This window comes from Balaenoptera borealis, assembly GCF_965194805.1.
Source record: "Balaenoptera borealis genome assembly, chromosome: 3".
Lineage (NCBI taxonomy): Eukaryota > Metazoa > Chordata > Mammalia > Artiodactyla > Balaenopteridae > Balaenoptera > Balaenoptera borealis.
In genome coordinates this window covers 82,709,051-82,731,862 of record NC_138866.1, presented here as the reverse complement: position 1 = coordinate 82,731,862, position 22,812 = coordinate 82,709,051, and the positions used below count along the sequence as shown (strand labels likewise).

General features: G+C 45.3%; 2 protein-coding genes across 9 annotated transcripts in view; one reads left to right on the top strand and one right to left on the bottom strand.

The window, feature by feature from the left end:
- FSIP1 (fibrous sheath interacting protein 1) overlaps window positions 1-5,464 on the top strand; it is a 218,989-nt gene extending 213,525 nt beyond the window's left edge. For 6 of the 8 annotated variants that reach the window (XM_082384979.1, XM_082384977.1, XM_082384978.1 and 3 more), the window contains one exon: window positions 1,150-5,464. In XM_082384979.1, the coding sequence (XP_082241105.1) occupies window positions 1,150-1,224 (75 nt within the window). In that variant the 3' untranslated portion in view covers window positions 1,225-5,464. The remainder of the gene's footprint in view (window positions 1-1,149) is intronic. The other 2 variants (XM_082384980.1, XM_082384976.1) reach the window with 1 other exon arrangement.
- Window positions 4,331-21,145, bottom strand: THBS1 (thrombospondin 1). The gene is made up of 22 exons (XM_082384945.1): window positions 20,968-21,145; window positions 20,299-20,394; window positions 19,464-20,023; window positions 18,479-18,554; window positions 17,990-18,189; window positions 17,754-17,876; window positions 16,295-16,388; window positions 14,665-14,838; window positions 14,178-14,354; window positions 13,701-13,874; window positions 13,336-13,463; window positions 13,077-13,229; window positions 12,413-12,631; window positions 11,792-11,899; window positions 11,087-11,246; window positions 10,825-10,943; window positions 8,968-9,202; window positions 8,551-8,778; window positions 8,111-8,382; window positions 7,603-7,700; window positions 7,360-7,499; window positions 4,331-6,436 (listed from the first exon to the last, which is right to left on the bottom strand). Exons 2-22 carry the CDS (start codon window positions 20,363-20,365, stop codon window positions 6,429-6,431), a joined length of 3,513 nt encoding a protein of 1,170 aa, XP_082241071.1. The 5' UTR covers window positions 20,366-20,394; window positions 20,968-21,145; the 3' UTR covers window positions 4,331-6,428.
- Window positions 21,146-22,812: the final 1,667 nt, after the last annotated feature.

The window sequence follows — 22,812 nt, the reverse complement described above, 5'->3', positions numbered from 1 at the left end:
TTGCAAAGACCCTTTTCCCAAGTAAGATAAGTTTCATAGGTACCAGGGATTAGGATGTGGACATAACCTTTTTGGGGCCACCGTTCAATGATACCATACAATTCAGTGGGTTTTAGTATATTCACAGAATTGTGCATCCATCACCACTATCAATTTTACATCATTTTCCTTACCCCAGAGAAAAACACTTGCCATTTTCTCCCAACCCTCCAGCCCTAGGTGATCACTAATCTACTTTATGACTCTATGAATTTGCCTAGTCTGGACACTTCATATAAATGGAATCATACAATATGTGGCCTTTTGTGTTTGGCTTCTTACTTAGTATAATGTTTTCAAGGTTCATCCATGTTGTAGCATGTATCAGTACTTTACTCTTTTATTGTTGAATAATATTCTTTTGTGTGGGTTTACCACATTTTCTTTATCCATTCATCAGTCGATGGACATCTGAGTTGTTCCTACTTTTTGGCTGTTATATGTATCTTGGTGTGCACGTTTTTAGGTGGATGTATGTTTTCATTTCTCTTGGGCACATACCTAGGGGTAGAATTGCTGGGTCTCTGGTTACCTTTTGAGAAACTGCCAGACTTTTCCCAAGCAGCTGCACCATTCACATTCCCAACAGCAGTGTGTGAGGGCTCCAGTTTCTCCTGATTCTATTTTATTGTCTTCTTTTATTTGGTGCTGTTGTCAGTTCTGCCTTTTCTGATAACATTCTCACTAAGAAGAATATTTCCATTCCATTTCTGTTAGAGTCACAATTTGTTTCTCACATTAAAGAAATGAAAGGTGATTAGTTTTTATCTACCCTAACTGTAATATTTACATTTACTTTTGGTTTCACCCTGCTTCCCAGAAACTTAGTACAAAGAAAAAAAAAATTTATGCCTGTCTCCAAATCCATAACCATTTTAGCTCTCAAAACCCAAAAAACTCTCCTTCAGCTATAAGCTCAATGAAGGCAGGCACCTTATCTCTCACTTTTTCTTGTAAATTTTGTATGCAGCTTGTGGTGAGCTGTCCAATATTAAATGAGAATGTGATTATTGTCTCATGTGTAAAAGGATTTAGTGTTTTATAGGCTGATGGTTTTTCTTAATTATGCACAGATTTCTGACATATTTGGTTATTGTTTTTAATGTGCAGATGAACAGGAGACTGAAGATGCAACAGAAGAATGTAAAGAATCTTAAGCAAAGACTTGCTGGGGTGTGCTTTTAAGAAAGCTGGTAAATTAAGTTAAATCACATTTTTTCCAAATTCTTTGAATTCAATGAATGCATTATAGAGACCATTCCTCAAATGATGATTTTAATGTTTGGATTCTCTCTTTCTGGATCACATTTCCTTGATATTTTTGAGACTCGTGGTGTAATTGTTCAGTGTTTTTTCTTCATTGAAATTCCTGGGAAAATTTTTTATTGCTAAATTTGCAACATCAGGGATGTGTTATAGAAACCAACATTTTATGTACGTGTGCTACGTTAAACCTAGTTGAAATACTATGATTGTTTCGTATTTGATTTTATACGTTGCCACTTTATTGTGATTTAGACAGATTTGATCACCATGAATTGTAGTTTTGCCCCTGCTTTCCCTTCTTTCCTCCTCTCTAATGCCTGTTAAGTAAGTACAACTTGCCGTGGAGAGAAACGAATTTTCTCAACAAAGCAATGTTAGGCTATCCTTGCTATCTTATTAGTAATGGTACTTTTCATAAGCAGAAGTTTGACTGAATTATTACATATATTATATTTAGTTATTTTCTTTCAGAGTTTGCCTTTTACAATGCAGCAAATAAAGATCAGCTACTTAAAAAAAAGTAACCTGTGGTACTATTTTAAGAGAGAGGGTTTGTTAGTTACAAGTGAGTAGCCTGGATTCATGAGAACATTTTATGTCAACACGCCATATGATGAATTGGCATTAGAACTAGAAGTCCAATTTATTTCTGATTCTAAAAAAAAAAAATGAGCTATTGTGCAGCATTTAATGAAATTTGGAATAATGTATATGTAGCATTATTATTTTTCGCTCGAATGTTTTCATCTACTGATATTGGATAATATTAGTGATTGCTTATGTCAAATTTGCTTGACTTTTTAAAGTGAAGACTTCTATAGCTACTGTTTTCAGAAGAATTGATAGGCAATTTCTTTTTCTAGCCTTCTTTTTCAGTTTATATTAAAACAGCAGTGGTTCTTGATGAAGTTAACGTGCTACAGTGTAATTTGTCTTGATGCTAAGAGTTTTGCTGTGGGTTGCCAGCAGAGGTTAAAAGTCATGATTTTGGACTCTCATAGGAGTGACGTGTGTGTTGTAGGGTTTGGGTCAGAACAATCAGAGGAGAGAGGTGATATGGATGGGAATTGGCAGTGGTGATAGAGAGGAGCCATTTTTGCCCATAAGCCTTTCAGAGGAGTGGGGCTTTCTAAACCCATGTGCTTCTGGTGTTTGACCTGTATGTGTATGTGTGTGAGAGAGAGAAAGAGAGAGGGAGAGGGAGGGAGAGAGGGAGAGCGGGAAAGAGGGAGAGAAGGGGAGAGGGAGATAGATGTTGGAGAGAGAGCTTATGCCTTTATAAACTGTTCCTGCAAATGGTATTTGGGGCAGAGTGAACCTTTATGTTACAAGAGTTTAAGAGAAGGAAAGGAAAACAGAATGATCTTAAGTAGTGAATTTTACCATTAAAAGAGGTGACACCATTCCATAGCATGTCAACTGAAGGTACCTCTGATAAGAACTGGCAAGCTGAATTTGTATAATATATTCAACATGAAGGCTCCAGATTAAAAAAAAAAAAAAAGAAAGGTTGCCCTGATAAGGAAAGAAAATGTTATTAAAAAATAAGTTTTTATTTTAAGGTTCCTTTTAGACCTGAGTGTTTACCCCAGAACAAGCTAGAGAAGAAAAGATATAACAGAGCAAGAGCTAATTCATTTCAGGAATGAATTTAGGATCTTAAAATTTGAGGTTTTTCTACTTATGACTCCTCAAGAAAATTACTGGCATCACCTTTATTGTCAATTCCCAGAGGACCTAAAGTTTATTGCCGTTCTATCCAACTCTTTGAAACGCATGACAATAAAATAGAAGGAAAAAGCTATACCCTGATGGCATAATTTTAATTTTTAACAAATCCTGTATTTTAGTACAACCTGATAACGAAGGTCAGTCTTGGAGTGAATATGCAGCATGCCTGGGGAAAACCTCCTGTTCCCAGACACTTTTTTCTGTCCCATCTTGATATTTTGAGTTACTTTTGTTCTGTTACTTAAAAGTGAATTGGAATTCTCTCCCAAGACTTCACACGTTGAGCTGCTCTGAGAGTGAATGATGTCATGTTTCAAAGAATTCTTTCTTTCAAATCAGTTTTCCAAATTTTATAACCATTACCAACACCTTCTAGTTCCTGACTCTTCGCCTGGATACCATAAAATGATTTGGCAATTTATACTTATATATGACTATGCTACCCTAGATAGATGTTTCTAGAATGAGAAAGATCAACAAGGGAAAAAGAGTCTATCTCACTCAGTCCTTTTTGTTTTAATGGATCTCAAAGCGAGACCTTTAACCTACTCATAAATTTTTCTATTCTACCTGTTCTTATTAAAACTAAAAATTGGCCAGTATTCTACATTCATGGTTAGCCCACCTGAAACTCAAGTTCTGCTTATTGTAAGGCATTGGGCTTCTCTTCACAAAATAATTTGATTTTTTATATGTATATATAGTTTTAGGATTTCTTCCAAATTCAACCTGTCTCTGTAGTCATCTGTTTTTGACCAAAGTCAAAGTCGTTCTCCAAAAAGTGTTACCTGTAGAGTTTGACCCAACTATTCAAGGACAGTTCGTCCTCCATTAACGTTTCTAAAGCTTCTCCACAACGTGCAATGGTGTTGCCCGCCCAGAGCCCTCATTCATGGCTCAGAAGATATAGCTGTGAATTCTATGTGCTTCACTTCTGTTTTCCTTTTTCATTGTTTTTAGAAACAGAACTGGACTTTGAAAAGGATTCAATAAATGACATTTAGTGACACTGGTAAAATATGAACTTGTATCCTTTTGGGTCCCACATCTTGGGGGGGACATTTCTCATTGCGGTGTTTTTAATGTGACAGGTTAATTTGTTGTTTTGTTCTTCTATTCCACAAATCCAGCAAATATGTCATCTAAGCAACTCAGTCTTCCTAAATCGTATAGGAAATATGAATGTTCCTGTTACTTACTGTGATTTCTTTTTGTATATACTCTATTGGTTTGAGGATGGAATTTACCCATACCTCATAACATAAAGCCAGAAAACAAACATGGATACAGTAAGTATAAATATAAATTTCCATATGATTTATTGTTGTTCCTTGTACATAAGAAACAGTAATATACAACTTACACTGCTTTAGAATGTAAAATGGATAAAAATGTGTACAAAAAAAGCACATTCCTAGAAAAGTATTGGCAAATAGTAAAAACAGGGAGGAGGGTAACAAGCAAAAAACAAATCAACAAAACAAAAAGAAAAACAAACAATTCTTCAATTCAGTGTGCAAACATTTTATAAAAATAGAAATACTAACTCTACAGGCAGTATTTCCTGATAAATTATTTAAATAGCATATCTACACAATCTGAGATATCTATTCCAATGGCAATGAGAAAATAATTTATAAAAATAAAGCAATGGTATACAAGATGATAGAAAAACACAACTTTCAGAAAATGTATTTAACATTTCAATGCTATTTCCTTCTTGGGAATACTTTTCTGTGAAGAATTTTTATACTATGTACAACATTGACTTTTTTTTTTTTTAGGTACTACAGTAGCTTTAAGTTTGTTAGACACTTAAACTCTTTTCTGCTTGATCCAAAAATTCTTTACGCAGTCACACAACAAATGAGGTAATATTTGTATACAAGTTTCACCTTTGTCATTTTTTTCTTTTGGAAAAAGGCAAAAATAATAAATGTAGATGCTTTTCATCTCCCTGGAAATAGGCACAAGGGATGGAGCAAAACAGTATTAAAGCCCTCCTGGCTTTCTTTGCAAACTAAAAACACTTGCAAATGGACAACCAAATAATTCCACTTGAAAAAATAAAGGAAAAAAGAAGAATCCCAAATCATTCAGTCTAAGCACAAAATGAAGAGCAGCTTGCCGGGCTGATTTCCTTGTGCCATTCCTATGAAAGTTTTGCTGATCAATCTCAACTACCAGCTCTCAAACACTTTCCATATGAAACCTAGATTCCAGGTAGAACAGAGTTAATAAATAATCTGTATTTACAATCTTACAGTCATGAAGACTTGTAGCAAAGATGATATGCTTATGCTTCTTCCTGTTCCATGAATAGTCTTTCAGACAGATCCTCCAGAATAAGTAAAAAATAAATATTTTACATTGTAAAATGTTTGTTTAAAAAAAAAACAAAAACCAAACTACAGTCCAAAAGAGAAAATTGGAAAACTCCATGATATTCAGGAAAAAAGAGAGAAAAGGAATGTCTTAGTTGATAATTTTGTGCCTTTCTAACCATAAAAATACAAGCACGGCTACCCTTCCCTTGGGAGGTAGCCCAGTGCTAACTGAGATGGTAGGTTTTCTTATTTCCCTGCTACATCTGCACAAGCTACGTCTGGAATACAACTGACGGTTTCAATATAACCAGGCAGTGGCAGCCAGCACTGCCTTGTGCTGCTTTAGTTCTGACTCCCTGTTCTGGTTGCTACAGGTGATGTGTAAGGGGTGGAAATCCGGGAGGAAGTCCACAAGCCAGTCTTTTCCTTCCTTCCCTGCTTCTATTTAAGTGCCTATTTACGTGGGTCAATCAGCTAACATGGGTCAGCATCATGAAATCCATCAACAGTCTTTCCCCTGAAAATGATTTAGTACCGAAAATGTAACAGTCCCTCCATGTTTTCTTCATACAATCGTCTCTTGGGTATGCGCCCTCCCCTTAGGGCTTTGGCCCCGCCCCCCCCCCCCCCCCCCCATTCCCGAGGGAGTAGGTCAGGGCTGGTTTTATTTGTCAATTCTAGCGAGTCCTCCCTTCCCTCACACGCCTGAAAACGCTTTGGAGTCCACTGCTCAGAGCTGGCCTCACAACCGCCCTCTGCCCTGACAAAAGCAGAGTGGGACAGGCACCTTCCAACCGAAGCAAGTGGATGCTTTTGCTTTTTCAAAAGCCAACCAAAGTCATTGTTTATATCCTTGGAAGATTCTTCTCATTCAGAGGCTGAGTCTGATCTGGAAAACTGCATTTTCTTGAGGCAAGTCACATGCTCTAAGAGTCCACACTGATGCAAGCAGAGAGCAAAGGCAGGCAGGGAGGAGTGATCCTGGGGGTTTTCTTAAGCCCATGGTTCCAGAAGGTGCAATACCAGCAATGGTTATGATCAGTCTTTTCATCAACAGTTTGATGATTAGGAATCTGTTAAGTAAATAGACAAACACGTAAGTACATAAACAAACTAATTCATCAAGGCATTGTCATCTTAATATCCCTTAATACATTAACAACCTAGGCATAGCTCTACTTTTATAATGTCAAAAGCATATTTTAAGATTGTCAGCTTATAAAATTACACGTTAGTGTGTTGGAACATGGTTGCTAGGAGATTGACACTGCATAACCTTCTAGAACTTATGCTGTGCTTTCTAAGTCTTTCAGTGTTAAAACTCTAGGGAGTTTTATTTTAAAACTTCAGACTCAAAGATCACACCATAATTTAAATATTAAGTAACAGCAACCATATTTTTTTACTGTGCTTCATCTTGTTGGCTCCAAGCCTTGGCCCAGTAAACGTTTATTAAGCACCTGTTTTGTAGGAGACCCAATGCTAGACTCAGTGAGAGCTTAAGTAACCACTAAATGAAAAAGAATGGAGAAAAAGAGAGCAAAGGTTAGTAGTGAAAATTAATTTAACATGCCATTATGAAGGCAATACTCCTTTCCCTTCCTTTCCAAGAGGGAAAGGTTCTGAAAGACAACCTGGGCCATAATGGCATGAATAAAACTAAGTGGTGTGCAAGACATGGAAATGTAAAATTAAAAAAAATTTTAGGTATTATTGCTGGGATCTGAACTGTACAGGAGCTTGTCTGCAGTTTACTTTGCACTGGCTATGAAGAGGACAGAGATTGCTAAATTAAAATGGTTCACAAGGACTCAGGACTTCATAAGCCGCAAGTCATAGGCACTATTTCATTTTTTATCATATGCCTTCAACAGCAAAATATAAATAACCCTTTCTCTAAAATAGCCTTTAAATCAGCCTCTCCCATGATTGGCATTCTTGGTATTGGTCTGAACTGGGGATGTCAGCTGTACATTCACTGTCATTTTGCTCCTACCTCTGCATTCATATTTCAGGTCAGAGAAGAACACCATTTCTTGAGAGAAGACGAACAACCCTAGCCTACCGCCAGCATAGGTTTTGTCATAGATGGGTCCTGAGTCGGCCATGATTTTCTTCCCTTCATACATCACCACTCTGCAGGAAAAAGGAAGTCGCGTTAGTGACACCCTTGCTTTTTGGTCCTCTCCTCCTCGCCCGTCAGTGTGACTTAAGTGAAATTTAATCAGAGCAATCTTACCTAATGAAACCCGTCTTTGGCCTGTGGCTCAGACGCCATCTGTAGGCGGTGAAATCTTTCCAGCCTATGTGACGAGGGTCATGCCACAGCGTGCGTACCTGGAGGAAAAGGAAACGAAAAGGTTGAAACAGCCTCATTATGAGATTTATATTTCATTCCATGAGAAACGGTGCTTGAAAGGTACAGAGTTGACCTAAATTAGAGGGCTGCAATGTAGGATTTTTTTCCGAAGGCCTTTTTCATTAGATGTGTAGCCTTGAATGTACATATAAAGCAGAGAGAAGAGAAACTTTAATTTGTTTGTTAGAAGAGGCTAAAACTGCCTTTGGATTTGAAGTGGGCTCCCCTCTCAGACCCTGGGATGTTTTTTCAAAGCAGAACTTAACGCTGCAGTTGGTGATGCGGGGAACGTGATATCTAAGATTCCCTGTTGGGAGGCTTGGCCAAAGCACAGCGTCCCTTGTGCTGGTCTGGCACCTCTCCCCCTTCTGCAGGGTGTTGTTCTCACCTGGCCGGGGGTGTTTCCTGTGTGCCACAGGGCATTCCGCAGGTGCTCGCCAGGCCCCGTGGTGGAGTTCACGACCTTCACAGAAAGGCCGGAGTATCCCTGAGCCCTTGTGGGGTTGGTGTCCCAGTAGGACTGGGTGACTTGCTTCCACATCACAACGTAGAAGCGGCTGCTGGACTGATAGCCAAAGACAAATCCGGCATAATCATCATCCCTCTCGGTGTTGATGAAGAAGGTGCCACTGAAGTCCACAGCGTTAAACTCATCATAACCTGCAAGAGGAGGCCAGACCCAGTTTAAAACCTGCAGCCTTCAGGAGGTTCTCTGTTACATTCCTAGGCGTTTTTAGCACCCATGGGGACACACACAACTGCCAGCTTTTACATTTGCTTCTTTCCCCTCTATGCATTGGCCTTTTGTTAGAAGAACTCACTACTCACCTACAGCAAGTCCAGGATCACAGTTGACAGTCTGGACGAGTTCTTTACCCTGATGGCGTACAACCCAGTTAGGGTCATTTTGGGATGTCCCTTTGGGATCGAGAGGAATCATCTGGAATCGGCGGAAATCGGTCTCACTGATATCAACGTTTTCGGGACAGATGTCATCAATGTCTGGCACGTTGTCCTGGTCAAAATCATCTTTGCAAGCATCACCTCGACCATCACCTGAGGCCAAGAAGGCAAGAGTTCAGTGAAATTCTGAAATAACCGTGACCGGTGCCAGAAATTCACTGTCTTGTCAAAGCTGGCATTTGGTCTCTTCAGCCTTAAATGCATTCAGCTTTGTTTTTATTTCCTGAATCCAGACAGCCATGGTTTCAGTGACTCTCTTTAAAAGTGGCTCCAGTGACTCACCGTCAGAATCCTTCTGGTCAGGATTGGGCACGAGCCTGCAGTTGTCCCTGTCATCAGGAATGCCGTCATTGTCGTCGTCATGGTCGCAGGCATCGCCCTTGCCGTCCTTGTCATGGTCGGCCTGGTTGGCGTTGGGCACATAGGGACAGTTGTCCAGGTTGTTCTGGTGGCCGTCTTCATCGATGTCCTGATTGTTGTCACAGGTATCTCCAATGCGGTCCGAGTCAGAGTCGAGCTGAAAGAGACAGAAACAGAGGGTCAACTGGAGTATGAATCATTGATGCTAAAGAGAACTTATGGAAGATTCTCCAGTGTTTGATTCGGCCAGTGAGGTTTGAAGTCTATATGCCACTGCCAAAAGCTAGTCATATGAACAGATTTTAAATGTTTTTCTTCTTGACCCTTGTTTTCATATGACAGTTTTAATAGGGATATTTGTTTTTTTTTTTTTGTTTAAATAGAAAACTGTCTAAATAAAATTAAATAGAAAGCATTATCTAATCCCCAAGGATGGAATGCCATGTTAACTGCTTATATTTTAATGATAAATGAAATTCTTTGGGTACAATTTGTTATTTTCCATTTAAGTTTTCAATTAGGAAATTGTTGACACGTCAGTGTCTACTCTAGGTCATTAAATCATGGCAACATGGCACTGCTTTTTATACATACTGGGTAATCCATATGGTGGGACCAATTATTTTCTTCTTTTTTAGGTATTTGGTTTTATACCTCTAGTCCATAATGGTTGTCAACTGTTGGCTCAGGTAGCCAGAATTCTAAATTTTTTCAAAACTGTATTTCTCAGAGTACTTTTTTACATTATCCAGTGTATATGGGATGCCTAGGGATTATTTATACACAAGTTGAAATTTTTCTTGCCAGTATTTATGCTCTTTGCCATTAAGATTTTTACATGATTCATTAATTGTTATAAACTTTATTATTATCTGAAGAACCAAAAACTCATCCAGGGAGGTTAAACGGCATTGAGGTTTAATTTATAGTAAGATCCAAACTCAAAATAGATGACCCTCAATGCCATTTGATCAGGAAAGCTATCCCAGATCATTCATGCTTTCCCATTATGGCCCCAAAGAGATTCATCCTGTTGCTTTTTGTTTTATAGGAGTTCAAACGAACAAACATTAGGAGCTCAGCTGGACTTCTCATTTCTTGAATCTTTTAAAAATATTCCCATTTTTCAAAAGCTGGTTTCTATGTTTTCAGAACAATGCCTTAACTTTCACAGCTAGAAAATAATGATGAGCAATTACACAAGAAAAGAAACAAGAAAAGGAACTTGTTCTGGCTGATGTCTATTTGCAGCACTCCCTAGCAGTGCTACGGAGAATTACCTGCTTGCAACGCCAAACACTTGAAGAATGACAAAGAAACAGGGATTTCTCCAGTTTTGGGGAATTGTTTTTAGTTTGAATTTCTTGCACCCAGATTATATCATTAGCCATGAAAATGGTTGTGTGTTGTGCTTAGGGATATTTTCTTCCATCTCTTAGTTTCAAATATGAGTAATATTCCCGTAGAGTCGTCAGTCACAGATTTCTGCTTTGTATAATTCATCTTAACAATGGTAGATCCCGCTGAGCAAGTCACGTGGACCTTCTTGTAGAAGACAGGATTGACATTACAAGACTGTCACACTAAAGACCTATGAGACTCTGCGGGGAACTCATATCAGGCAAACTGTTCACATGAAAATATTACAATTGGCTATGAGAGCGCTGAGAGCCATGGTAATGGAAGTGTTTGAACTCTATTTAACTCCTCTATTTTTTAGAGGCCTAGGAAGGGATATTCTAACACTTTACTGAAAGATTCTGAAAGGAATCCACCGACCTGATCTGGATTGTGTTCCAGGGGGCAGTTGTCACACTGATCTCCAACCCCATCCATGTCAGTGTCTCTCTGGTCCACATTGTAGACATACTGGCAGTTGTCCCGTTCATTGAGGATACCTGCAGAGAACAGGGGACAGGTGAGAGCTGGAATCTCCAGCCTCAGCTGTTTCAACCAAATCGCACACTAACAGCCAGGGCCGCTCAAGGTTGAGAGCCAAGTGAGAGACACTCGGGCCCGCTGGAGTCAGGGAGCGCCTTACCGTCCCCATCAATGTCTGCCGCGCAGGCGTCTCCTTCCCCGTTGTTGTCCGTGTCAGCCTGGTCTGGGTTGTGGTTGTAGGGGCAGTTGTCACAGCGGTCTCCCACGTCGTCTCTGTCATAGTCGTACTGGGTTGGGTTGTAATGGAACGGACAGTTGTCCTGCAAAGAGAAGAAGCAGAGCATTTTACAACATGGTCCATGAAGTCAGCCTCAAACCACATGCAGAATATTTATAAAACTGTGAAAATCTGCAACAATTATTTTCTATTTCGTAGATATACTAATTGAGTCCTCTGTAAAATGGTCACTGCAAAAGTTAAAAGCCAGGACGTAATGAATGAAAAATGAATTCCTGTTGGTTACGAGTCAGTGAGATGTAAATAGAAACTCAACATCACTGCTCTCAGTGCGCTCAAAGAAAATCTTAATGTGACTTAGAGAAGACATTTGAAATCAATCTGGGGAGCAAAGTGTCGTTTGTTCACATATTGTAACCTCTTGCTCCAACTGGGGGGAGGAAAGGTTGTGGTGAAACACAAAACCCTCATTTAAAAATTCTCTTGGCAAGATCTATGTCCTCAAACTACTGAAACACAACAAATAACTTCTGATGATCCTAGATATCAGTAATTTCATTGAATCTTAAGGTGTTACAGGCTGTTGCTGAATACAAAAGCTGAGAGGGAGCGGAAAACGTTTTTTACCCTGTCATCTGGAATTTTATCATTGTCATCATCATCGTCACAGGCATCGCCGATTCCGTCCTTGTCATAGTCTTCCTGCCCTGAGTTGGGAAGGTTGGGGCAGTTATCCTGGAAAGAGAAGACACGTTACAGCTGCAGTTTGCATGCCTTTTGCTCAGCTCATGCACCAGAGAGCGCACCCAAACACTGTAGATAGAACTGAATGCTGCTCTGTGACAGCATGTATTTTTAATGGGAAGACAAAAAAAAACTTTTCTTGGGGGATATATATATATATATATACACACACACACATATATATGTATAAATAACATAATTTGTATAAACGCTCTAGACTTTGTACATGCTGGGAACACAGCCATGCTCTGCTGGTACTTGGTAGAGAAATGAATATTTTTTTGGACAACATAATCGACCGTGGAACACAACTGCCCATAGGGCTTGCTGCCCCATTCATGTTCTTGGCACCAAGTGATTTAATATTAATAAGAATTAGGGCTGCTCTGCCTTTGGATGATTTAATCTTTCAGTTTCATTTTCAGACTTTTAAGCATTTAGAATTCCTCAGCCTGTTCCCTTGATAAGGGCTTTCTGGAGGTGGGCGAGGAAAGGGGGGGCTACCTTTTTGCAGTGGTAAGTCGCATTGGCCACGCACACCAGGTCCTCGTTGGGCCAGCCGTCCAGGTCTGTGTCTTCCCCACAGATGATGCCGTTGCCGGCGTAGCCGGGCTTGCACTCGCAGCGGTACATGGGGTCACTGTAGTGGCTCAGGTAGTTGCACTTGGCATTCTTGTTGCAGTCGTGTGTGCCGTCCGTGCAGGGGTTGCGGGGCTTGCACACCTGAGGGTACAACATCCTGACATTAAGGCAGAGCCTTCGAGAGTCCCCAGACACCGCAGAACCAAGAACCCAGATCCCCATCGTCTCTGAACAGACAGAGCTCCATGGGAAGAGTGTGGGTCCTCCCCATCCTCCCCTGGGGATGTCCAGGTTACAGGCTAACATGGCTCTATGTGCGTTTTCCTTGAAATTGCTCAGCACCTAGGCACTTAGAAGTCCATCCACTCACAACTTGTTCCAGAGCAGCATTGTCAGATGTGATGGACCTGTTTTCCTTGCTGGAGGTATAGTGGATTTTCTAGTCCCGTTTCTAAGGGCTAGGTTGTCCACTCACCCCCTTCCCTGTTTCTTGTGAAGGGTATAAGATGACGTTCCCCCCTTTCGTGGCTCTTTCGGTCAAGGACACCCCTCCTTCACTCCCGTCTACTAGTCCCCTCTGCTCTACCTGTTTGTTGGTGGTGGCATGTTCCACGCCCCGGCCGAAGGGCTGCGAGCCAGTGAAGCGTGGCGGGCAGGGCAGGCAGTTGTAGCCGGGATCTGTGTTCTCACACCTGTGCTCTCCGTTGTGGTTGAAGCAGGCATCAGGGACTTCTTTGCACTATGGAAGAAACAGCAGTTTGCTTCGTGTTTAGAGAACACTGCCAAAGGAAATGACTAGGACAGGTGAGCTGCTTTCCTAGGTCTGGTAACTCCCAGCTTCTCACCTCATCAACATCTTTGCACTGGATGCCATTTCCGCTGTAGCCCGGGGGACAAGCACCACACTTCCAGCTGCCATCAGGGTAGCTGGTACACTTGACGTCAGCAAAGCAGGGATTGGACAGGCATCCATCTGAGACAAGAGAGACAGGCAAATGGTGAGTCTCAGCTGCTGCCCAGTAACTGCCATTCTGGTCACTTAAACCAGGGTGTAAAATATTGTAGGGTCTATACAACTGATAGCTTGTTGAGATTATGCTGTCCATCTGGCATTTTAGAGTAATCAAATCACTCAGGACCATTAAAAGCTGAACCCCTGTGAATGCTGACCATGGCATTCAGTGGTTTTGTCCTGGGCTGCATGGCTTACCAATGGGACAGTCCTGCTTGTTGCAGATCTGGTTTTCGGTCACATCACCAATGCAGTCCTTGCCTCCAAACTGGGGTGCGGGGTTGTTGCAGAGCCGGCTACGTTTCTGCACCCCTCCTCCACAGGTGACGGAACAGATGTCCCACGGTGACCAGGGTCCCCAGCCTCCATTGACTGTAAGAAAATGAACCACAGGCCAAAGTTAAGGCTGATTTTCAAATGCCTTACCTTCACAGGAGACTCTCCTGAGTTTGTTCATGCTACCCTGACACATGGAAAGAATGTTCCGGAAGAGGGTGAGTCTGAAATTGTTCTTTCTGTTTTCCATTAAAAGAAGCTGCTGCACCGTGCAGGACTGTGCTTCTATTTGTTTCTCTAGGAAGGAACCTTTCCCCGTCCATGACCCACCGAGCTGGAAGCTGCAGATGTCAGGCAGCCAGCTGGGCAGAGCTGCTGCCAGGCGATGCAAGCACTTACTGGGGCAGGCGTCTTTCTGGCAGGCTTTGGTCTCCCGAGCTTCGCCCTCACATGGCTTCCCATTCATCTGGGGGCTGGGAGAGTTGCAGAGCCGGATCCTTGTGATCACACCGTCTCCACATGTTACAGAACAAGACGACCACGGGGACCAGTGGCTCCAGCCGCCATCCTGTTTAACTAAAGGACAAACCAGATGGTTATACGGTGCTTGCCATGAGCCAAGCCCTGTGCTAGTGCCTTTAAATGCATTATCTAAACAAAATCTTCAAAGTAGCCCTATGAAGAACAATTCTTACCCCCGATTTGCAGATGAGAAAAGAGCCTCAGAGAGGGTAAGTTGTGCTCAAGGGTGCACAGATAAGGGGGAGACTTGGGATTAGATCCAGAGGCTAGAACCTGTGCTCTTAACCTCTGTGTTATGGAGCTGCTGTTGGTGACGACAAGGACAGGTCAGTTCTCCACATCCCTAAGTGGCCAAAATACTTACATCTCTTGTCACACTCCTGAATGTGGCAGGTCCGTGTCTGCACGGAGGAGCCCTCGCATCTGTTGTTGAGGCTGTCGCAGGAGCGGCCGCGCTGCTGGATTCCGTTGCCACACGTCACAGAGCAAGAGGTCCACTCAGACCATGGGGACCAGCCATCGTCCGCAGAGTCGCTGGCTGCAGAGGACATGGGCGCATTTAGCGTGCAGTCATTAAAACAAGCTATTCTTTAGACTGCTCTGCTCAGGACTTTCTTCTTCCCTTGCTAGAGGGTGACAAGCAATGTAGTTGTTAGGCCGGCGGCCAAGGGGTTTATGCCAGGTCATTCTGTGCACAGCCTCGGAGCGGTTGCATGCTTTGCCTGGGCTGGTACAGCTGCGCCTTTTCCCAGCGTGTGTTCCTATTCATCACTCCCTCTCTCCTCCTGTCTGCGTTTCAAATGAGTTTCCCTTTTCTGACTTAAGATATTTCGGTAGGCAGCTCCAGTCCCAGGCTTCCAAAAATACTTGAGTTTTAGGCAACTTATAGGAGTCACTTCTGCCTTTCAGGGGAGCCAGAGACCATGTGTTTGGCAGATGAACTTGAAGGCAGCGGAGCCGCTGTTGGCTGTGGCTCCATCTCGGTCATGAGGTTAGTCAGTGTGTTGCTTCTCTCACCCTAGCACTTGGGACCTTTTCTGCACATATTTTCACAAGAGGAAAGTGCGTTTGTTTATCATCTGCCCAGGCACGATGACTACAGTCACGTCTAGCCGTATCTGACACGAGACAGAGAACTTGTTTTCTCTTGCCATCAGCTGGAAGCTTTCCTAGCAATCCCTGATTCAAGTTCAGAGCTCCGCCAGTCCCCAGCTGGCATTGTTCCCTTTAACCCACACCTGAAGTGAATGCTGAACAGAAAGTGATATACAAATGATTATGACAGTGCTGGCATCACTAACATCGCTGGAGGGGACTGGTTATCCTGAGTTGTGATCAGTGTGTGTAGGTGCAGGGGGTGTGGGAGGTGTGGGTGTGAAGGGTGAGTGCTACTTACTCGTCTTATTTATCTTAGTTGTGATGAATCATTTTTATGACTTGTACCTACTATATTGTCTCAGCAAAGTGATTAATTCATACTATCAACAAAAGCCAGGGATTGGATACCATGAAACAACACAGTGCCCTATTTCTTTTATGGCCCTGACACTCAAACTGCTGTTTTGTCTTAGGTCTCTTATGTCTGTATACAAAATGGGTAGAACTTTCAGGCCCAATTAAGTCCAGTGCTCGCACCAAAGCCATCCATTGCTCTGGTGAGCAGATTTGTCTTGACTCTAGGCCATAAGGTCAAATTCTAAAAGCAGTCAACTTAGAGCTATCACCGCTACCGATTCCTCCCTTCTTTCCTCAAAGAGTAGAATCATTCGCAATAAGCTCTACCAAGATTATTGCCTGTACTATGATCCAGGGGGGTCATCAAGTTTAGTCATAATGGCACTTTTGGCTCTCTGCAGCAGACAAGCCATCCGTTAACCAGATGTCGCAGCAAGAACCTGAATGAAAAACATCTGATGGAGATGGGGGTGGGGCTCAAGCACTATGTACAGTCGATCCAGTCGCTGAAGCATGATTATGCAGTTTTAAGAACTTACGCCAACACCGCGGGCAGCATTCTCCATCAGGAACTGTGGCATTGGAGCAGGGCATGATCGGGCAGGACACTTTTTTGCAGATGGTAACCGAGTTCTGCAGGGCAAGAGTGAGGGAGACATGGTTTACGAGGCATATTGCAAGCCGAAGTTTACATATTGAAACGTTTCCATTACAGGTTGAAACGTGGTCAGGGCTGTAAGTGCTCTAGTGGAATGATTTTAATAGAAGATCTGCCTCTGTCATGCTGCAGCCACCAGTACTGTAGAGACAGTTCTGGTGCCAGTTACTTGTCACTCCACCCCTTGGAGAGAGCTTTCCTAGTTGCCACTTAGTCACTTTCTCACGCACAGGACAGCGTGAAGAGTTTCTCCAGCGGGAACCACTGAACGTCCTGGGTCAGATCTATTACTCTGCATCTAAAAATCAAACTCATGAAACTCAGCCTAAACTCAGGACTTTAAAAGTTTTAAATTGTATCTTTATGGGGAAAAGAAGATCAATGAGCATCGTTATTTTCTCATGTATAGATCTGGCTTTATATTATATTGGACAAGAATGGGAATTTAGTAAATTTGACTCCCAAATCCAGCAATCCGTGATTTGTATTTCAGCTTGACTTTGCTCAATGAGTCAGGTAAACCCCCCTCACTCCCCTGCCCCTGGCGTTGCAGGGTGGGCGGGGGGAGCCAGGAGGACATACACACTGCAGGCAGTGCCATCTGAGCTAAGTGGACAGTTCTGTCCTCACATGTTGGGCTAAGTGATTTGAACAGCAATCAGTACTGTATTAAAAGAATCTCCGTGTCATAGCTGAATACGAATTAGGGTCGGGGGGAAGAAAGTTCAACTAGGTTTTACTTAACCTGACATTCAACACTTAGTCCTTGAACTAAAGCAGGTAAGTTACTGAGATGTTTAAGTAGATACGTTGTTTTAGATACTTAGCCTGGGGTATCATTAAGACTTCGAAAAACTCTTGGGCATTTAAAGATTTTATAGATGTCATAACTGCGTCTTAAGAAAAAGACACCACTTGGGTTATCAGGCCATGGAACATAAAAAGGGCCTGTGTGAGGGGCTTCCCTGGTGGCGCAGTGGTTGAGAATCTGCCTGCCAACGCAGGGGACACGGGTTCGAGCCCTGGTCTGGGAAGATCCCACATGCCGCGGAGCAGCTGGGCCCGTGAGCCACAATTACTGAGCCTGCGCGTCTGGAGCCTGTGCTCCGCACCAAGAGAGGCCGCGATAGTGAGAGGCCCGCGCACCGCGATGAAGAGTGGCCCCCGCTTGCCGCAACTAGAGAAAGCCCTTGCACAGAAACGAAGACTCAACACAGCCATAAATAAATAAATTAATTAAAAAAAAAAAAAAGGGCCTGTGTGGCTATCTGGACCTTTCCCCAGAGACTGTGGCTTCAGATGCACCATGAATTCGCATTTCAGTCTCCCGAGCCCCTTACCTGGCAGCGACACTCAGTGCAGCTGTCCACCGTCCACTCCTCGTTATTCCTGTACTGGACTCCGTTGTGGTAGCAGAGCGGGGGCCTCCTCAGCTCATTGACCAGCTCTTTGTTCTCTTCAGTCTAAAAGGGGGAGAAAGGTCATTAGCGTCCAGCCTCACTTTCCGTCGCTCAGCATCATCGGCGGTGCACGTCCGAGGGCTCGTGCTAGCGGGCGGGGGGCGGAGGCCACTGACCACTTTGCGGATGCTGTCCTGCAGCGTGGTCACGATGGTGCGCAGGCCCCTGAGCTCCAGGACCATGCTGGACAGCTCGTCACAGGAGATGCCGCAGATGGCTTGCAGATCCTTTGTCTTGTGGCCAATGTAGTTGGTGCGGATGGCAGGGCTGGAACCGTTCACCACATTGTTGTCAAGGGTGAGAAGGACACTGGTAGCTGCCAAGGAACAGAGGAACACGATGGGGAAAGTTATAGAGGATCTTCAAGTAGAAGATCTCACCTGTCAGTCCCCAGGGTTCCTAGCCATAAAAGACATTTCATTTTGGGTGAGGGATGCAGGAGGATGGGATGTGTGTGTGTGCTGTTGGAGGTCACCTTTATATACCTCTTAACTATGTTACCCAGGGTAATTTATGCACAACCACCACTGCATACGTTTCTCAACTCGTTTTGGGTGGAATTGCCCCAGTTTCCCTGTACGCCCTAAAAATAGAAGGATACTTACAGCTGGAGCAGCCTTTGTTCCTGAGGATGTCTTCTGGTGTGGTTCCAAAGACAAATCTCACATTCTGCAGCACACCCTATGGGCAGAGGACACACATTATTTGTAGACGCTTGGTGGGGGGCAGGGGTCAGTGGGTGGGGGGGACTGTTTATGCTAGGAAAAGCACACAATCGATGTTGTAGAAGTTTCAAAGAACTTCCTTTTAAGATCACCATGTCAAAATAACACACCAACATGAACTGCCAAACAACTTCAAAAATCTTAACTGTATCTTGTGCCAAGTCTTCAGTGTTTTACAAAGAGTTCAGTTATCAGCCTACTTGGAGACACAGGAAATGGAATCTGATACTGAGACCGGAGGATATAATGACACTCTCCAGTGTCAGAGAGTTAAATGTGGGAGTTTCAAAGCCACAGATACAAAGATCTAGACGTTTAAGCATGGAAGAAGCTGCAGCAGCAAATAGCCACTATTTTAATCTTTTCTTTGAGACCGGTTACATCCCCCTGAGGAATCAAATAGCAAAGTGGTATTTATTCTGCTCATAAAAGTATCCACTTCAAGCAATATTGTAATTGGTGGAACACATTTGAAATAAGTTATTTCCTTGAGAAGAGCATAAGGAATATTTAAGGTTTTGAACAGGCTGTTACAGGAAAACCATTTCTTGTTTCCTTTAGTGGTTTTCAAAGTCTGGTCCCCAGAACACCAGCGCCAACCTCACCCTGGAACTGGTTAGAAACGCAAATTATCAGGCCCCATCCCAGACCTATTGAATCTGAAACTCCGGGGGTGGGGTGCAGCAGTACGCATTGTAACAAGCCCTCCGGGTGAGTCTGATGCTCCCTAAAGTGTGAGAACCGCTGCTTTAATGCACAGGCAGTATTTCCTGTTCTAGAACCCCTGCCTCTCCTGTTATTGCCCTCCTGGCAGATCAGCTGCCTATCAGTCGACCCCACGGACCAGGAATTGAAGAGGCCTCACCTGGAAATTGTCATTGACACCTCCTTTGGCGATGCGGAGTCTGGCAATGCTGGCCAGGTCCCTGGTGAAGATGCTTTGGATGGGAACGTCCAGCTCAGCATTCTCCATCTTCTCACAGTCGATGTACAGCTGGGCCCTGTCCTCCTGCACAAACAGGGTGATGCTCTTCCACTGGCCGGTCGCCAGGAGTGCTTCTTCCACCGACACCACATGCTGCTTCCCCTGCACGGTCAGGCTCAGGTCCAGGGTGCCCGCCTTGCCATTGGAGACCACGCTGAAGACCTGGCCGGAGTGGTCTTTCCGCTCCACGGCCAGCAGCGTGCCCCGGGTCTTCTTCATTTGCCTGAGGGAGGCCAGGAGGAGGAAACCTTTCTCCGCCCGCACAGCATCCACTAGGTCTTGGAACTTGTCGTCAGGCACAGGGGGGATCAGGTTGGCATCCTCGATGCGGAAAGCTGGGCTGGAAGGGTCAGGACCCTTCACCAGTCGGCGCCCAGAACCCTTGCGGGCGGCCCCCGTGAGTTCAAAGATGTCGAACACGCTGTTGTCTCCCCCAGACTCTGTTAGACAAGAGCAGGACACACGGTGAGCTCTCTGGGCTGGGCCTGGGGTGGGGCTCAGCTCTGGGGTGTGGGGCAGAGGGACAGGGTGAAAGCTCCTGACAGCCACCGAAAGAGCTGAATAAACACCGGGGTCACAGGGAACCTGCATCCCGACGTTCGGTCGGGGCTCGGGAGAAGCAGCTGGGAGAGGAGTGCATGGGAGGGAGGCACACCTGGGGTAACCGGACCTCCTCCTCTTCCCTCCCCCCTCAAAAGGTATTATACAGACTCACCTGGAATGCGGTTGGAGCCACACACATGCCACAGGAACAGGACACTGAGTCCCCAGGCCAGCCCCATGGTGGAGCTGTTTGTGCCCAGCAGGGAGCCTGCAGCAAGAAGCACAGAGCCCAGGGTCAGAGGCAGCCAAGCAGGGCGGGTGGGCAAAACCTGGCTGGGCTTGGGGCCGGGTCCCTGGGGATCCCCCTTTGGCTCCACGTTTGCGGGAATGAGGGGCAACAGTATTTACTTTGGAGAAGGCAGCAGGAAGAAAACGAGAGAGTTGAGGGGAGGAGATTGTGGGGCAAGACCAACAATCGGGGGGCGGGGTGCTTTTCTTAAGACGTTGAGGGTAAACAGCAGCATCAGGAGATACAGTTTGGGGGCCCAGGGAGGGCACGGGGGCAGTCTAAACTCTTTTCTAGAGGACTGATAGAAAGGTTAAGGGAAGAAGAGGAGAAGAAAATCTTGGGGTGTCCTGGCGAGTTGGTTTGTGAACCCCAGGGCTGGAGAGGATGGCTCTGGAGCCCTTCCACGAGAAGAGTCCCCCAGCGGCTGGGAGGGACAGGATGGGGAAAGCGGAAAGTATGAGATCCGGGGTCCCTGAGGCGCTGAAGCCCGGGAGCTCCAGGTGGATGGCCAGGGCAGCACTGGTCCTCGGCGGCCGCCCAGGGACTCCTTACCTGTGTGGACACGGGTGCAGCGGCCGGGACCGGCGACGAAGGCGCAGCGACGGGACCGAGCGCTGGAGAAGCGCGGGCAGGGCGGTACGCCCGGAGGCCGAGGGATCGGAGGTTGCGCGGGGAGAGCTCGCCTGGGTGGGCACTCGACTGCCGGCCCGAGTGCAGTGGCTGGCGAGGCGGAGGAGCCGCTAGCTTTTAAAGAGGCGCTCACATTCCTGGGGTTTCCTCTGGCCAATGGGAGGCCGCCGGGCAGGAAGCGGGAGCGGGGGCCAGTCTGGGTTCCTCTCTCCGCCCCCCGCTGCCTGGCGCACAACTTTCCAGCTAGAAGGGGAAGGGGGGCGGCGGGGGTCGGGCCGAGGAGCACTGGAACTTCTCAGAAAATTAGGTGCCCGCCCACGCGGCCTTGGCGCTCATGGGCTCAGCACTTTGGCTCTGGCGCCGCGCGGCACCATGCGCTCTGGGCGCATCCCGAGCCGACGGGGCTCTGGACACCCACCCAAGACCCTTAGGGGGGCTTTCAGGCAAACCCGTTCCCTTGAATGCCTGCACGACGGCTGAAGGGTGGACACGAGCCCGTTTGTACGGGAAAAAATGAGCCCGACGGGGTAAATAGGACCATGAGGAAATCAGTTGTTGAAGGAGTTCCCTCTTGGGTACTTGTTGACCCTCGTCCATCCATCCAGGTGGGGTGAGGACCGTGGGGCCCACTTCGCGCCGCGCTCCTGCCCTCGCCCCACGCCTGTCCTCCGCCTGACCCCGCCCCGCGAGGGACGTGAGTAAGGTGTCGCGCCGGCCAGCAGGGCGGCTACGGGGCTCGGCTTCCCACGGCGCGTCAGGGCATCCTTTCTGCAGCTGCCGGCCCCGGAGTCCCCCGGGCAAGTCCGTTCTCCCAATTGCTGCGGCGCTTCCACGGCTGGCCGCTTGGGGGCGATATGCGAATTCTGATCAAGGGGACGCGAGCAGACGGCTTCTTTCTAGTCAGGAATGTTAAGCAAACTTACTCTTATCCACTTCCCTCAAGCCAACATTGAAATTGTGTCTTGAAAAACAGTTTTTGTGCCCACTCGTGCTTCTTAACGTGACTCCTGGTTGGAGGATTTGCAGCACCATCTGGCTCCAGGATCTCAAACTATTTACAGAACAGACCCTGTAGAGTAATAAATTACCCTCTGCCTATCATTATATTTCCTTTTTTTTTTTTCTTTTTCTCCCTAAACATTCTTTCCATTTTTCGGCTCCCGAAACCGAGGTGTGGGTTACATTTCTGTGGGTGCACCAATTGCCATGAGTGCTGCTGCTTAGTATGTCATTGGACGTCTTGGTGGCCAAGCCACTGTCCCAAGCCAGCATGACTCCAGCTGCCTGGAATTCCATTCATCACCTCGGGCTGGGACGCCAGCAGCTACACTTCCCCTGCTGTGATCCCGCACCATCAGACTGGCCCTGGGACGCAGGGAGCAGGTAGTAGCTTTACCAAATAAGGATCTCAGCCGCGGGCCAGGGAAAGCCCCGGGGTTCACTTCCCTCCTTAGCATTTACATCTGGCCGGACTCCTGACTGCTGGAAACACCCACACGTTTACATTCATCCAACAGCAATTTCACTTTTCTCGTGTGACAAGGGGCATGTGGGTGACAGAGTGTGTTCTAGTTACTCAATACTCAGCAAGCACCCCTAGAAGATAAGTATGTTCCTGAGGCAGTTGTTTGTTTGTTGCTTAAGTAATAACTGAACCTGACAGATTTCACAGGCTGGAAGACAGAAATAAAAGTCTCTGTTGGATGATTAGTCAAATCAGATTCCTGTCGTGAAAGTCATAGGTAATGATTCATCCAAACAGATCTG

Bases quoted from the DNA above. Each gene is read 5' to 3' on its own strand.
- THBS1 (XM_082384945.1), bottom strand. From the start codon at position 20,365: ATGGGGCTGGCCTGGGGACTCAGTGTCCTGTTCCTGTGGCATGTGTGT. The intron at 20,024-20,298 runs GTGAGTCTGTAT...CTTGTCTAACAG, and splicing joins TGGCTCCAACCGCATTCCAG to AGTCTGGGGGAGACAACAGC. The intron at 14,839-16,294 runs GTAAGTTCTTAA...TGTCCTCTGCAG, and splicing joins ATGCTGCCCGCGGTGTTGGC to CCAGCGACTCTGCGGACGAT.